Below are 16,615 nucleotides of genomic sequence, written 5' to 3'. Positions count from 1 at the left end.
TTTTCTTGGTAGTGCTATACTACTGTATGCAGAATCTACCGCTTAATGCATTGATTTTGTTGAGGTAGTTTTTATTTTTTATTTTTGTTTAGAAAGTGGTAGAGCGGATAGACAATCTCAAATTACTAGACAGGACACCAAATCACCAATGATATGTTGGGTTGCCAACAGACTGACCAAAAGGATTTCTTTGAGATGGTTATCGACCATATGTAGCAACTTGCATCTCTATAATTCTTCTGCTCAAGTTTTTATTATTTACAACAATAAGCTTAAATTGAAAATATATATTATTTTTGGAGTGACTTGTTTCATGTCAACATGTATCTAATATAATGTTTGTGGTATTTCATTTGGAATTATTATATATATATATTCTTGTATCATCTCACCTGATTTTTCTTCTTATCTTCTTTTTTCCATCACATTAAAAAAATATAAATACTCATATATAATATAATAAAATAATATTATATTAAGGCATGTGTACAGTTCCCAATTAATTATATAATATTATAATTAATATTGAGTACTTATTTTTAATCAAACTATAATACAGCATATACTTTAACTCTAGTTGAATAGATAAAAATGGTAATATAAAAAATCTTAGAGACGGAATCATTTCAGTCTCTAATGAATTATAATTTTTAAAATATTAAAATAGATACATAGAAACGAGTTTAGAGATGGGCTATGTTGACAATTATCCCAAACTAACTAATGTTGTCACTAAAATCTGTGTCCAAATATTATTAAACATATAGAGACGATGGAATATTATAGAGTCGGATATATCCTTATGTTGTCTCTAAGGTAGAATATTTTTGTTTCATTTCTGTATATTGCATTTTGTCACTGTTTTGGTCTCTACTAAAGACGGATGAGGATCCCTCTCTAAGTTCCATCTTTATTTATGTTTTTTCTAGTAATATATGGTTTTTTTTATCCCTTTTTTTTTCTTTATTGTAAGATGTATCTGAAAATAAAGTAATCATAAACTTACATCCTAAAATGGGGTGTGTTAGGGAGGAAAGAAAAGAGAATAAGAAGAAAAAAAAAATAAAGGGAGAAAATGATAGATATAATAGGTAATCCAATAAAAAAAACTGAGATTAAGAAAATGAAAGTAGAAATGAGATGAAAGAGAAAGTAAGTGGATTCATGATAAATATTTTCCTTGAAAATATGCTATTAATATAATGTTTTTTTTCACTAAAAAAAAGAAGTAAGTTGAGTAATGAAAGTTTACATGGATCATAACAGATCTTAAAACTCAAAGTACTTACATAAGTATTTTTAAATTACTCCCCAACGAAGTTTTTACATTTACACATTCGAATTTAAATTCACCTCTTGTAAAATATGAATCTTATCAACTGGTTAGTTATATTATTACACGCTCTTTAGTCTTAGAGTAGATCGATGTACACTACTAACATATATATTACTATCATCCAATCTTATTTTCGCTAAGTTGACCTGATCGAGAGTATGAGTTATAATTATTTAATACAATTTATTTAATAGTCACTGAAGAAAAAGAAGAACTTAAATTAGATCGAAGAGAAATACCATGCAATCAAAGTGTTAGATTGAAAGATAAGCTCTCCTGGTTTTATGATAACCTAGCTGTCAGTTAATGGCTTATGCTTTTAAGATATAAATTTAATAATATACGTCTAAAAGCTTAGTTGGTGCTGTGCATAATATTAAAATCCTACCTAAAACGCTAATACAGAAGCTGCAGTTTCCACGATTAGTGGTCATCAATTAAAGTGTCCCGTGTATGAACTAATATTAATAATAAACAAAATTAAAGCATCCCGTCTAAAACCTGAAATTCGCTTGTTCATCGATGTAATCAAAGATTTAAGTACCAATGATTCTTACATTCCCTCTCTGTCTCATTCTTGTACGTCTGTTACTCGGCGATGAGAAATTATATATTCGTTATATATAAACCCGTTTTAGGTTACTGCATATGCTTGAAACACTTGAATCTTATAACTTAATGGCCTTTGCAATATTATAGGTCAATTATTTTGGAGGTAACTTACCAGTAGTCAGCGGCATGCAATATATCTGCCATTGTGCAGCCTCCAACTCCTCCCACAGAATATATTATCATCTCAAGCTGACATGTCATCTGTGTGGCAATAGTGGTTAATGTTTGGATGACACATAATTAAACTAAGAAGCCCACTTCGGTCATTTTATATTTAATCCACTTCCTGTGTGATCCAAACCATGTGTATTTTAAATACTTATGTAATATATTAATACAAATTGTTGCATTTGGAGCCTTAGGATTGTCTATCTTATATATTTAGAAAGTTTAAAACACATAAAGATGGTGCGCGGACCAAAACTTAATTTTCCATGCAAAGTATGATGACAACATGGCATTTTATTTTTTTGTGTGAGTGCAATTAAGATAATTAATGTTAATTATGGTTGGTTGTAAAGCAAAGCCACAAACCACAAGGGCATTGGAGAAATGAACGTGGCTGCTTATTCCACACGCTCTCATCAAATTCCAACTCCTATAAATACCATCTTTGGCAATGCTAATTTCATAAAGCATTTCTTAGTAGCCAAGTCTAATAATTAGTAAACTTTTTTGCAATATTAGCTAGTTTGTTGTTTTTGCAGAGAACAACATGTCTTCCATTGGGGCACGTTCAGCTGAAATTTATGTTATGGAGAAGAGGCAGAAAGAGAAGTTGAAGAGAATGGAAGTGGAAAGAGTACGAAGAGGTGAGGTGAGTACTGAAGAGAGAAAGGTGGCTAGTTCTAGTGTGGGAAAGAACAAGGTGCATCCAGGTAGTGAACAAGGAGTCACATCCGATAATGCCTTTAGGGCATAATGGTTTTCGACTTTGGGATACAAATAACTCCCCAAAACTATGGATTTTCACTTGCCCACCATTACCTTTTGTATTTTTTCTATACCTCTACATGTTTTGTGTGATTAAGTTTTAAATGATTGTTTGACTAGCTCCCCTAAGCTCACCGAAAAAAAACCTTGTTTAGTTACTATATAGAAGTGATAAAAGACTGTTGATGTTATTAATGGCGTGGGCTTTTAGTCGTTTGTAACATGCATGTCTCAAAATTGAATGTGTTGTTATGTCAAAAGAGGGCTTTGCTGCTTTGTATCCATGATTAAAAGCGTCATGGTGCATATGTATTCCGAATCATACTTACATATTCATTTTCTTTTCCTGTACAGCACGTATCCGTATTTTCTATTATATATAGAACATTTTTATTAGATTGGAGTACAAGTATGCTTCTGCTTCTTTAAGTATAATCTTCCGATCCCCTCTTGCACCATCGACCATCATATATATATATATAACACCGCCTTTTTGTTCCACAATATTAAATTCAACATGAAATTGGATCTAACCACCACTTAAAATAAGACACATTAATTATTGTACAAAAACAAATGTCACTTATTAAGGGATAAGTTTATATTTTTTTAATAGTAAAATTTTATTAAAATGAAAGTAAAGTCTAACTTACAATTAAAGTAAAATTAAAGGGATAAATAAAGATATCAATACACCATTAGAAAAAAGAACATGACCTTAAATTATGTTTATGATCTAACTTTTATCGATCAAGTCGAAAACGTATTGAAGTTAAAAGGATCACCATATAGTTGTTGCAATTAATCCTCAACTTTTTTTCTTCCAAAAAGAGAGTTAAATTGTATATAGTGGGCGGAAATATTATTATGCAACATCTCAAAATACCTGACATACACAAATTACATACCAGATTTTGAATTGTCGCAAAGTAAGATAAAAATAAGTTATTATTATCTTCCGAATGACAAAACAACACAAAATATACACTACACCTAAGATAGTAATCTTCTTTTGCACAAGGCGTTAAGTTTATCTTTTGTTAATAGTAGTATGACTATTATAAGTTGTCACCAATAATACGATGCATCATGCTGAAGTATTGGATCCATCAATCAAATAGAATGAGAAAGAAATGTAAATTAACTAGAGGATTTAAGCATGATAGATGAAATGAATGAGTATCTTAATTAACTTTAAAAAACAAAAAAGGAGTGTCTTGAACATTAATAAAAACAAATATTACAAATATGGATGCACTAAATGAGTGAATATACAAGATAATATATTGTTAGAAAAATCATAGTAAAGATAAAGTTATGTAGACATGACATCTATGTAAAAACTAGTAAAATACCAATTAAGAGAGTAGATCAAAAGGATGATGATGATGGCCATATTACTAGAGGTAGAAGGATACTGAGAAAAACTATTGATGAATCCATTAAAAATAATTATTAAAAGATCAATAATTTATTTATGCACATGATTCACCATAAAATGTTATGATAACTTTAGTTCAAATAGACGACTTTATATAGTTTTAAAAGACTTAATTGTTTTTATTATTTTGCTTTATTAATTAAATCTTGCATAATCTTATTTTTATCAAATCAAATTAATATACATCTTATTTTTGTAATATTCTTTTTAATATGTAGGAATTCAGATATAAGAGAATTTACAATAATTTACTTATATTGTTGAAACAAACTAAGTTAAACTTCCTTATTTTTATATTCTTTGTTTACTATAAAAGATTTAGCCCATGATTAAAGTGAAAAAAATGTCAATTTCTAACAAACAAACAAAAAATCATTATTACAAACAGGAAAAAATTAAAAAAGCATTAAAACTGTTCTGTCAGTGTATATATAGAAAAGCATTTATCTAGCAGGATTGAACTGTTAATTAGTATAAATATTTTGGATATGTTAGTATGATGTATTGTATTATTAATAAAGACTTGCAATATTTGTACTAACAATTTAATTTTCATTAAATAAAAGTTATATCAGCGAACTTTAATCAATCTAACACTGAAATTATTAATTATATTAATGTATACAACATTTTTGTAGTTTTAGAAACTTTTTTTTTATAGAAATAATCACTTTGAATTTTTAAAAACCTTTCAAGATATATCGAGAAAAACAATATATGTTACAGCAGCTAGCTGGGAAAAGTTAAATATATTGGACGTCTTCTTCATTTGACAAACATAAGACCAGATATAATAACCTATATGATGTTTAGCATCTTAGCCATTTCAACCAGGTTCCAACCATTCATCATTTCGGGGCAGCTAAGAGGAATATTCGCTTCAATACTAAACGTGCATTTAGTAATTCAAATTTGGCATCTAGTCATACAACACCGGATTCTGTGTGTTCCTCGATGGCTCTTTGATTTTCTGGAAATTCAAGAAACAGAATACTATTATATATGTACTGTCTTGCTCCTCGTCTGAAATCGTGTATATAATATCGTGCTTTAGCCTTTCAGCCCTCTCTACCACATGTGAGTTTCAATGACTGACTTACCTTCTACAAGATTATTTATTCCATTCTTCACTCCTGCATTATTGTATTGTGACATATCGAAAATATATCCAATACTAATTAATTTTCATGATTGCGAAAAGCTAGCATATTGACATAGATTTTCATATTATTCCTGAGAAGCTAGCTTTAATTTCATCTGTTCCACATGCATGCTTCCGACCGATTCCATTTTCCCAACAGTTATCATGATAATATTTCTTTAGCTTGCCTTATTATTACTAGGTGATGGTCATCCCATATGGTCACTTCCCTATTCTCTCTCCATATATATACGATTGTACTCTTTAAAAAATCAATCAATTCATATGATTTAGTTCTTCATCATATTATAATAGTAGAGAATATATAATAATATCAAAATGAAAAATTAATTAAGACATATGTTTTACCCTCGATCTCTTGTTAAAGAGAAATTATTACACGAACATAAATGTGAGAATCCAAGACCTCATACATGATCTAGCCAGACTTATGTATTGATATTTAATTTGTTTCCTCGCCCTTATCTTCATCATGATCAGAGGCCTCATCAGCTTCTTCTTCCTGTTCAGTTTCAGCCATGGCATTCCACAACTCTTCTCTAGCACTCACATATTTCACTTCCTCTTCAACATGGGGTCCCAAGAGAGACATGAAAGACAAAAGGCCCAAGTGATTGAGATTCCAAACCTGGTACCCAACATCAACCGAACCAAAGCGAAGAGGAGACACAACATTCTCCAATTCCTCAACTAAGCCACAGGAAACGAGGGAAGCGTATTCAGCAGAATCAACAAGGCGAGTGTAGGTACTCATCACAGCATAGGCTCTTCCTTGGTGTGCCTCAGGTGGGTTGGTGCCTTTGATCTCCACAAGACTACTTGTCATTGTCTTCACACGCATGCTTTCCATTATCATCTTTGTCATCGCCGACATGCGACACGCCCTTAGGAAGCTCGAGTTCTGCTCTTCCATGCAGAAACGGGAAATCCCTGGGATATTCCCTAACTCCAAAAGGGTTTCATGTGCTATGGGCTCAAAATCAGGACGTAACACTTCCAACATTTCTGGGTCATCGAACTGCATTGAGCACCCACCTGCATGTAATGTAATTAATTATTAATTATAATCAATGTCATCATTCATTCATATATATAATTAGGACAAGGACATATCCTCTCAAAATAAATAATAGGATGTAGGACAAACAAATGGTCGATCGTATGTCTAAATAAATTTAATTTTGCACCCAATCGCAAAAGGGAAGAAAATTAGTACAAATTTATTTGTAATTAGGTCATTTAAAAAAATAAAAATACGCATGTGTAGCAGTTCTTTAGTATAGTCCAGTGCCTTCAATCATGGTGTCTTGAGGGAAGGGAATCAGGTAACTGAGAGTTAGCTAACCATGAAATGTCTCTTGTTGAGAATCCGAGAGTTTATGATTCTATTACCTTTCTTTGCTGCAGCTGTTATATCTAATGTAAATTCCACGGTTTTCCCGAGAGGGTATTAATCTAGTTCTAGGGGCTTTTGCCCCTTGCATTCACGCAAAAAAATGTGTAGCAGTTCTTATTAATAAATTAGATTTTTTAAAAATTCAAAAATTATTTTTAAAATTTTAATCCAAAGTTGAAGGTCTAAGTAACAGTCAAGCGTTATGGATAGATATAACCTGTAGTCAAAAGAAATAATGTTATTAAAAGTAGTCAATCAAATAATCAAATAGTAATCAATAAAAGTCAATGGTAACGAAAATTTAAATAAAGTTGAAATTAATGAGAAGAGAGATACCTAGCTTTTGGGGTCTAAGATCCTGGAAGTGACCATATTTCCTAAAGACATTTGAGAGGATTCGAAGACGTTCTCGAGAGCAAAGTCTTGGGAACTGGAGGGCATATAAGAGGCCAGGGAGGGCAATGACATAGGTGCGAGTGGTGACTCGGAGAACAACAGTGTCCTTTGTTAGAGGCCACTTAAATTTATCTACACAACAGATATGAGCAAGAATGGGACAGTTTATTTGCATTATCATTTTCAGTGTGAAGGGACCTGTGCTCAGTGTTCTCACTCTCCGATGGTTCTCATACTCCATCATGCTCAGTGCACTCAGATGGAAGCTAAACTGTATAGTGATGCTTCCACGCGAGATTGTGTTCTCATCTGGTACTTCTGGGGATCTTAATCCGAACTGCATCGTATATACTCCGCTCCTCAATTCCTTCAAAATATATACATATATATATATATATATATATATATATATATATATATTAATAAATTAAACCACAAAATTCCAAAATCATCAAACAAACTAATAATAAAATGTACATGCAGGGCAATGGGGTTAAAGTAGATTTTTAATTATGGCAAAATCTTGCTGCAATCTTTACTAACAGCATAAATAAATTTGCTTTCAAATAATAATCACCTGCAAAATTCATGTAAACTACACGCACATATATATATATATGAGAATGAGAATATATATATATAAGGCCGAGGCCAATTGGTAGAAATCATCAAGAGATCGAGTTATGCACACATACACATACACAACGGAGGAAAAATCTTATTAGTTAAAGAGTGGGGAGAGATGAGGAGCAAATGTATGGAGTAATAGTGCATTTATTAGGAAAAAATGGGGGGAGACAGAGAGCAATACCTCGGCACAAAGAAGAGAAGAGGTTAATTCTGAGGGATGAAGAAAAGGAGGAGCAAAGAGTGAAGATTATATAGAGGTGAGGAGTAGTACTGAGAGTTGCATGTATGTATCTAAGTATCACGTTCAGTCTGACTCAGTCAATTGTAGTGGGAAAAGAAAATCAAGAAAAGGAAAATTTGAAATTAAAAAAAAGTTAAAACATAAGAAAAGTTTTGAATTTTTATTCTTAGAAGTCAATTGTTTCTTTATTTTTCTTCAATTAAACAAAGAAAAATATATTGTAATCAATATTTTCTTTTCTTTTTTTATCTCTTCCAAACGGTCCATAAGTTATAGTTATAGAATAATATCTCATGAGATTAATTGGATTATTAATTATATAATTTCAAAATCTCATTTTGAGTCTATTTTTCCTTCTATTCTTCTTTTCATTTTTTATTATGTTGTTTGTTTTATTTATAATTTTTTTCTTTTCTTTTATATTTTTCCTCGTCTATTTCTCTCTATGCATACAAAATAAAATTGAGTATACATTTAACTTTTTCCAAGCAGATTCTTGGGTATACATTAGTTGGCACTATTTGTGTAAAATTAATAAATACATAATAATAAAATCAAATGATTTTAAATAATTTCGTTGAGTGTCTTATAAGTATTATTCTTCAAAAGACAATCTTATTCAAGGTTTAAATGCGGATGTACCGGGGACTAATATTTTTGGCTAGACCCGGCCTCTAATAAATTATAATTTCAAATATTAAAATGACCGTGTGAACAAAATTGAGGAAATTGTCTGAAATAGCCCTTTTGCTATTCTTATTCCTCAACAAACCGTTTGGCTGCTGCTGTTATTGTTGTAAGTTGAAACTTTGTTGCCTGAAACTGCAACTTTGTGAACTTTTCATTTGAGATGTTGACTCAATATTGAGAATAATTGTAGCTGCTTTGTGATGTTGGAGAAGGTGTTTGAATAGATAATGACTAGAATGAGTTTGGACCTTAATTTGGAAATTAGGATTTTGGTTTTCTTTATCAAATTGCTTAGTTAACTTCAAGTTAGGAATTGTTTGATAATGTACTGGTGATTCTTCGCAGGCTTATATTGTATGTATGGTTACAAAATTATGCAGGTGTTGAGCAACTGACTTGAATAACTTCGTTTGACCTCTCCTTTATGCTAATCCTAATTTTTTTATTATGCATAGATTGAGGTCTTCACTTAAAAGACTTGAACTTTGGTGTCACTTATTTATATCCTAAATCCTAGAAATGAACACAGTCAAGGCTGATTTTGTAATTTTCTTATTACTTTTAATTCTAAATAATGGAGCAGTTATAGTGTTTCAAAGAAAACGGTTCTAACTGAGAACAAGTCAGGAAAATAGCAAGAACAAAAGACATGAACTAGCTGCATTTTTCCTCGTGATCTGTCATCTTAGTCCAAACGCAGACCATGTCATTGATAATGAACACTTGCTGTAAAATCAGAATGAAAAGAACAGAATATATTGCCAAAAAGTGGAAATGAGTCATGTCTGATTCATAACTGAAATGAGCATATTCTCAGGTTTGTCTTTTTTTGTCAAGCATTTGAAGCAGGGGGAATACCATAAATAATCAAAATAAGTACCACTACCAGCTCCCCAATACCAAATTCACACAAATCAATCAAGGCAGCAATTTTTTTCGTACAAAATATCTATGTCGCTCCTTTCTAATTATTATCATCGTTATAGAACACAAGATATCTATCACACAGGCATAATTGTTGTGCACAATGTTAAGTACAGACCATGATAGTGATCTGTCCGACTGTCCTAAATTTTCTTTGATAAAGATAAATCTCATAGAATGATGAGTGAACATTTCAGATGTGGAAATTATATGAGTGAACGTTTCAAAAGGTTGCTTGCAATTAATTTCCATAATCTGAAATAACCACAGGAACAGATGATGATCTTCCTCCTTCCCATCAATGTCGAAATAGATTTCAACGCCCTGATCATGCCACTGGAACTGGAAACGGAAGATCTGCAATTGTAGGCTCTGGTCCATATCCTCGGATGCAGAACGACATGGAAACACAAATCCATAACATTGAGCAAGAAGCATACACCTCTGTCCTGAAGGCTTTTAAAGCTCAATCTGATGCAATCACTTGGGCACCTTTGCCTTAATTCATTGGTTTGTCTTTCTATTAAGTATGTCGATAGGATTGGCAATGAGTTTTTTTGTTCCTATGTACTTTAGGAAAAAGAAAGTTTAATTACAGAGCTTAGGAAGGAGCTAAGAGTATCAGATGAAGAACACAGAACTTCTATCAAGAGTCAATGCTGATGACATCATCCACAGGATAAGGTCATACTATATTTTATCATATTCTAGTGAGCAGTTTCTGTATAGCATTGAGCAAACAGTGGTTTTTTCTGCATTTTAAAGTGGGGTGTATCCAATTGTGCTGTTAGGGAGTGGAGAAAGGGAAATGGGCTCCAATCTGGAACAGTACATACTGCTCAACAGGTTCATGATCACAATACCAGCTCTACCGTTTTGGCATCTCGTAAGAAAAAAAAGACATCACAATCTGTGGCTTCATTATCCTTGGGTGCACCATCTCCTGCAGTTCATCCATCTATGCAACCATCATCATCCGCATTGAAGCATGAACCTCCATCAGGAACTAAGACCACAAAGCAAAAATCAGTAATCCTTTTTGTTTTGGAATATCAAGATAACAAAATACTGAGTTACACTTCCTCTATGGTCATTCTATCCCGTTCTAAAGAAAAAACCCATTGATTTGTGCATCCTCAATGATGTCCATACAGTTCCCTTCTACAGGACTTACAAGCCAAAGCCAGGATCAGGGGGTTCTTCAGGTGCCTTTGCAGCAAAAGGACCTGCTGAAGGAGCTTCTTATGATCCCTGGATTGGAAGGAAAGTTTGGACAAGGTGGCCTGAAGACCACCACTTCTATGAAGCTGTTATAACGGATTATAATTGATACGAAAAGAGGATCATCAGCTAGCAAAGAACATCAAACAGAGGTGCAGGCACAGAACAGAGGGGTTCAGATAGCAAGAAAGGCAAAGAGGGTCATCACAAGGCCCTCTCACCTTAGTGACTACGTATGAAGAAGGTTCGAATGAAGGAATTTGCTCTGGAATTGCTAAGCGTGGCTGGTTGGTCTTGGGGGGACAGCATCACAACCGTAATCACTAGGCCAATGATTTCCTAAATATTTCTTGGTACAAAATGACAAATTCTGTTTGCCAGGAACTAGTATAAATAAAGCAATTGTAATTCAAATGGAATATATGAAAATTATCAAGCTTCCTTCTTACACTTGCCTTTTCTTATCCTTCTGGAGGTGCTGGCCTCGAATCCAGTCTCATAAGCTTGTTCCTCTAACAACAATGCTGCTGAGGTGTGTTTATAGTATACTATTAGAAACTGAGGAATGCATGGACTCCTTTAATATTTCTATTTACATATTTTGTAGGGACTACATGCTTTGGTTTATGATATGAATTCAGCAAATGAAACATGGGAGTGGGTCAATCTTAAAGAGGTCAATTTTACAATATTAATATTCTTCTGTCTATCATTCACATACAATCTAGTTTTAGCGTCGTTCATTCTTTTCTTTTCTTTTTAAGCAACATTTCTCTCCTGACAAGCATAGCTAGAACCTTTTGTTTTCACATATCTTACCTTTCCCATGGTGACCTTGTGTCTCATACTTTGAATCCCATACCTTGAAATGGGTATTAAGTATCTCATGATTTTGATGAAATGAACATTTTTCTGCCTAAAACTAAAATCTAGTATGTTTTTGTGGCTGAAGGGATTGGCATATAGTCAATGTCCTTTTGCTATCTTGGATCAACATTTGCTTTGGTGATTTCTTTTTTGTGTATCTATAATTAATGCAAACAATGAAACTTCAAGCATATACGGGATGATTGTCTTTAAAAATCAGACCACACCTCTACTTCAAAGATACATAGTTACATGCTTAGTGTCTCTTCACATTCATTATTCTTTATCAATTAGACTAAAGTTTGTGTTGTTGCTGCTAACAATCAACTCAATCAGTGATGAAATCCTAGTTACTATCTATTCGATATGGTAGATATCTCCAGAAGATATTCGTTGGGAGGGTCAAGATCCTGGAATATCTGGTAAAGGTGGCCGGCCCGGTCCAGGTAGAGGATTGAAGAAGTCTATGCCTCACGGTGGTGCAGTTACTGGTTCTGGAAGAGGTAGGGGAATGATGAAGGTGCAGCCTAAGAAAGATTTCACTTTGTCACAAAAAGGGGCAGGAAGAAGGCTACAAATGATATTGAGATACTCCATACAGATACCCTTATCAAGGAGGTACAAGCATCTGGAACAGAAATTTCCAAATTTGTGTGTTAAATTTGGCTACTTCTCTGTATGATACAAATATTTGGCTCCTTCATATTACCTAATAGAATGGAACCAAAACAGGTTGAAAAGGTGTTTACTGCAAGCCATCCTGATCCCATGGAAATGGAGAAAGCAAAGAAAATGCTAAAAGTGAATATCAATCATTTTCTTAGTATACAACTTTATGTTATGAGAAATCTTTAGTTTCAACAATAATGATGGCTCTCTATATCAAAAAATAAAATAAAATGATGATGGCTCTCCCTTTGAAATGCAGGAAGATGAACAGGCTCTTGTTAATGCAATTACCAGGCTCGGAGATGTGTCTGAGGGTGAAAGTGGTAATAACTAAGTAACTAGAAAATTGTTCATGTATAATTAATTGAAATTTCACCAAATTCTGTTGAATTGTATCTTAATTTTTGGATATTGCTAGTAGGCCAGCAACTCGGGGGATCTAATGAACTTTTTTATGAAATGCAAGGCTGTGAATAAAGCGTGGACGTTTGGACGTTCTTTTCTTTGTTCTTTTGCTAGTATATAACTTCCTTGATATTTTAGATTATTGATTACAAGACTCTTTCATTCTTTATGTTCCTTGAACTCTCTTGCTTTAGCCAGATGTAGAACCTCCCTTTTCGCAAGACCAGTCAATGGATCAGGAAAAACACTGGAAGAAACAACAGTATAATTCGAGTGGTGTTAGAGTACCAGACGGTTCAAATGGTGATAAATTACCAAGAGAAACTAGTGCTCCATCTGAGTATCCGCACGAAGTTGGCAACAAGGCATGACTATTGTAATATGATATAATTATTGTATAATTGTAGTTTCTTTTTGTATCTATTAAGTAGTGTAGCGGGTAGCTTCAATCTAGGGTAGCTTCAATCTAGAGAGACAACAGATATGTTATTTGTAAATTATAAATTATGAAAAGCATGGTTCTTATGCTTGCAATTCCCATTCTCTCTCATTATCCAATCAGCAGAAATGGTTACTATGTGGGTAACTGATTTCTTTCATTTTAGAAGGTGGCATGGGCTTAGGGGACACAAATAAACAGTGCAAATCGCAGATTCTGACAAGATTTTGTACACAAACTAATCCCAATTCCCAATAGCAGAGTCAAATCACACTCAGCACAATCAGTTATTTGTCTTTATAGTGATGCAATAAACTTGATGATGAGATCCACCATCTCAGCATCATAACCAGGCCCTTCCATCTGGAAATGGCCTACCCCATCGATTAAATGTGTTTCTACACGTCCTGCTGCAGAATTAAGCTTGTTCCTCAGCTGCTTTACACTGGTGAATCCATCTTGTGTTCCCATAATGAAGTGGTTTTGGTGACTGTAGGATGGCTTTATGGTGTCATCCAAAAAGGATTGAGGCAGTCATTCCCAATGGATAACCTATGCTTACATAACCAATGACTTGTTCAATCTGATCAACGGCAGACCCTGCTATAGGTGCACCTGTAATAAAAGAAATAACTCAAATATATGACAACTCTTTCAGGCTTCAACATTGATGCAACACATGGCGCGAATTACTACATCTCCTAAAGCAGCTCGTGAATGAACTGGGGGAAATTGTCACAGACAAGAAGCATGTGGATTAACACCACAAGTCTAACTAACAGTCCATGTAAACTCAAGCATGCATAATTAGTTGGATATCATTCCAACACTTAAAATGGGAAACAAGTTGATCTGCAAATCAGTCTATATCGAATCCAAGAGCAAAAGATATATACTTCCTTTCAACTCCTACAAGCTTAAAACCTGAGACTGAGAGTCGATAGAGCTGTCATTGCATTTTTTAATTCACATGGAGTGTTTATCCAAACATCAAACAACTTTCAAACTTGGAAGGCATTAAGATTAAAACTCTCAAACTAAACTTATCAGCAATGCAACAAGTAACTAAGGCATCCTTTCCAAATTTGACATAAGGCTGGCCGGAATAACCAAAATGTAATCAGGGAGACAGAAAGCTCGAAATTTGTTTATGAAACATACAGCTAGGAGCTAATCAAGCAATTCAGACATTTGATATACTGAAACAACAAGCCCAGTTCAAAGATTATTAAAAAAAAAAAAAAAGACAACATTTTTCACAGTAAAAATTTAAAAGAATACTCTAGAAATTTAATGATACGTGTAAGATTTGTAGGTAGAAAAAGCGGATGGGGTGATGTTAAACAGTATAAGAAAAGTGAGAGATCTGAGAATGAAGCATACCTGCGGAAGAACCAAGCAACAAAATCCTGGGAAGAGAGAAAGTGTTGGAAAGGCAGTTGCAGACAGCAACAACATCCTTAACTTGGGAGAAGCCGGTGGACTTGGCAACGCCTCTCATGTCAAAGGTGAAAGCGGTGTAACCATTGAGGAGAGCCTGGCAGCCACCCAAAATAGAATACGGGTGCAGCAGAACAATCCCCAAGTTCCCATCTGCTTCTTCTGTGGCTTGAACACCCTTGTACGGAGCTTCACTCCGTCGCTGCCTTCGACGGTCACAGCCACAACCACAGCGATTAATCAATCACTTTGTGCCAAGTGCTGCTGTAGGGGAAACAATTTGCTTGTTGGAAGATGGGCTTGCTTGCCTCCCAAAATGCCCAAAACCCATTTCTTTAACTAATTATTTCCTCAGTAAGTACTCGTAAGAAATACTCACTGAAAAAAAACAATATACAAAGTCCTATATTTTTATTTTTAGTTTTATTTAATATTTTTGTCTATTTTTTATTTAATATTTTTATATTATTTATATTAAATAAAATGATATAAAAACATTAAATAAAATAATATATAAAAATATAAAATGAAATTAAAATAAAAATATTAATTTAAATAAAATTATTTAGAATTTTAAAATTGAATTTTAAAAAAATTAAAAAATCATAATTTTTTATATCTTCAATAAAAAAAAACAAAAGTTATCAAATAATTTATGAACTCAGAAATTATTAAATATTCTATAACTTATTTTTTTTTAGATATTATTTAAATTTTATAATTTTAAAAAAATTACTCCTAAAGGTCGTTTCGTCATACTTTTCTCATTACCAAGAAAACAGATAAGACTTTCTGTCATTTCATACGTATGAATAATGCATCCTTAGCTCTCATGCATTCTTCAGTTTTCATTAAATTAAAACTGCATTTTGCATCTTTTTAAGATGGGAAAAACATTTATTTGAGTAAGACTTGATTTGAAACTATTTTTAAAAAATTGAAACATTTAATTTTTTAAATTTTTTATATAATATGCTATAGGGCATAATTTTTAATTAATTTGAATTAGAATGAAAGTAAATTTAGTAGTATTTTTTTACCAATAAAAAAGTAAATTTTTAACAATAGAAGAGCAAACAAAACACTATTTAACACGTGTTCGATTTATTATTAGTTAATATTAATTTAAAAAGTATATAAAATTGGAGAGAAATAATATATTTTTTTAATAAAATTCAGTCAATAAAAAAAAAATCTATTAGAAAAGTATGTTATAAGCCACACAAAAAAATGGCTGATACACACCAGGCACAATATTGCACCATAACTTTTGTCATATAATATTTTTCATTTAAATTAAATTTTACATTCCTACAAATACTAATGATATAATATTTAATTTACATTTACGATCCAATGTCATTACTAATACTATACTACTATTACTAAATAATAATAATAGAATATAAATAATTTGTAAATTTCTATGGAACATATTAATATTTGATAATAATACGAATAGTAGTATATTCATATACCCCTTTCTCATATGCTCGAGGTTTTCTCACTCCATACATGATTGGTAATTTAAATTGGAGAGGGGAGAATAGTATAATATTGGTATATCTAAGGAGAAGTTGAAAGTAGTTTTCCTATTTTATCTTTTAAAACAAACTGTATAAAGAAATATAAAAAATTAAATAAAAATAATCACTTATTTTCTTAAGAATTTAAATATTTTTCCCTTTTCCTTTTATAACAATCAAAATAAATATGCAAGACTTAAACATGTTGGAGATCCTTAAAATATATACGAATTCCGTGACCGATCCTTGAAATTTTTTTATTTCTCACTGAATTCTTATCAAAAGTT

At 32.4% G+C, this 16,615-nt stretch overlaps 1 protein-coding gene and 2 pseudogenes across 1 annotated transcript; 2 read left to right on the top strand and 1 right to left on the bottom strand.

Moving 5' to 3' along the window:
- Positions 1–10,386: 10,386 nt before the first annotated feature.
- On the top strand, positions 10,387–11,091 carry LOC121174009 (protein EMSY-LIKE 3-like). The gene is made up of 3 exons (XM_041011944.1): positions 10,387–10,445; positions 10,553–10,790; positions 10,873–11,091. The coding sequence occupies exons 1-3, from the start codon at positions 10,387–10,389 to the stop codon at positions 11,089–11,091; spliced, it is 516 nt and encodes a 171-aa protein (XP_040867878.1).
- Positions 11,092–11,613: 522 nt separating this feature from the next.
- LOC100820502 (protein EMSY-LIKE 3-like) lies at positions 11,614–13,350 on the top strand (annotated as a pseudogene).
- A 237-nt stretch (positions 13,351–13,587) lies between these two features.
- Positions 13,588–15,039, bottom strand: LOC100819970 (uncharacterized; annotated as a pseudogene).
- Between the last annotated feature and the right edge of the window lie 1,576 nt (positions 15,040–16,615).

Source organism: Glycine max, chromosome 18 (assembly GCF_000004515.6).
Source record: "Glycine max cultivar Williams 82 chromosome 18, Glycine_max_v4.0, whole genome shotgun sequence".
In the NCBI taxonomy this organism is placed as follows: Eukaryota; Viridiplantae; Streptophyta; class Magnoliopsida; order Fabales; family Fabaceae; genus Glycine; species Glycine max.
The sequence above is the reverse complement of the archived record's forward strand: the minus strand, read 5'-3'. Positions and strand labels throughout refer to the sequence as shown.

What these genes read in the sequence shown, in the direction of transcription:
- LOC121174009 (XM_041011944.1), top strand. Translation starts at nt 10,387, where the DNA reads ATGAAGAACACAGAACTTCTATCAAGAGTCAATGCTGATGACATCATC. An exon ending in GACATCATCCACAGGATAAG is followed by an intron (nt 10,446 to 10,552) that starts GTCATACTATAT and finishes TTGTGCTGTTAG; the next exon opens with GGAGTGGAGAAAGGGAAATG. An exon ending in AGACCACAAAGCAAAAATCA is followed by an intron (nt 10,791 to 10,872) that starts GTAATCCTTTTT and finishes CCCGTTCTAAAG; the next exon opens with AAAAAACCCATTGATTTGTG.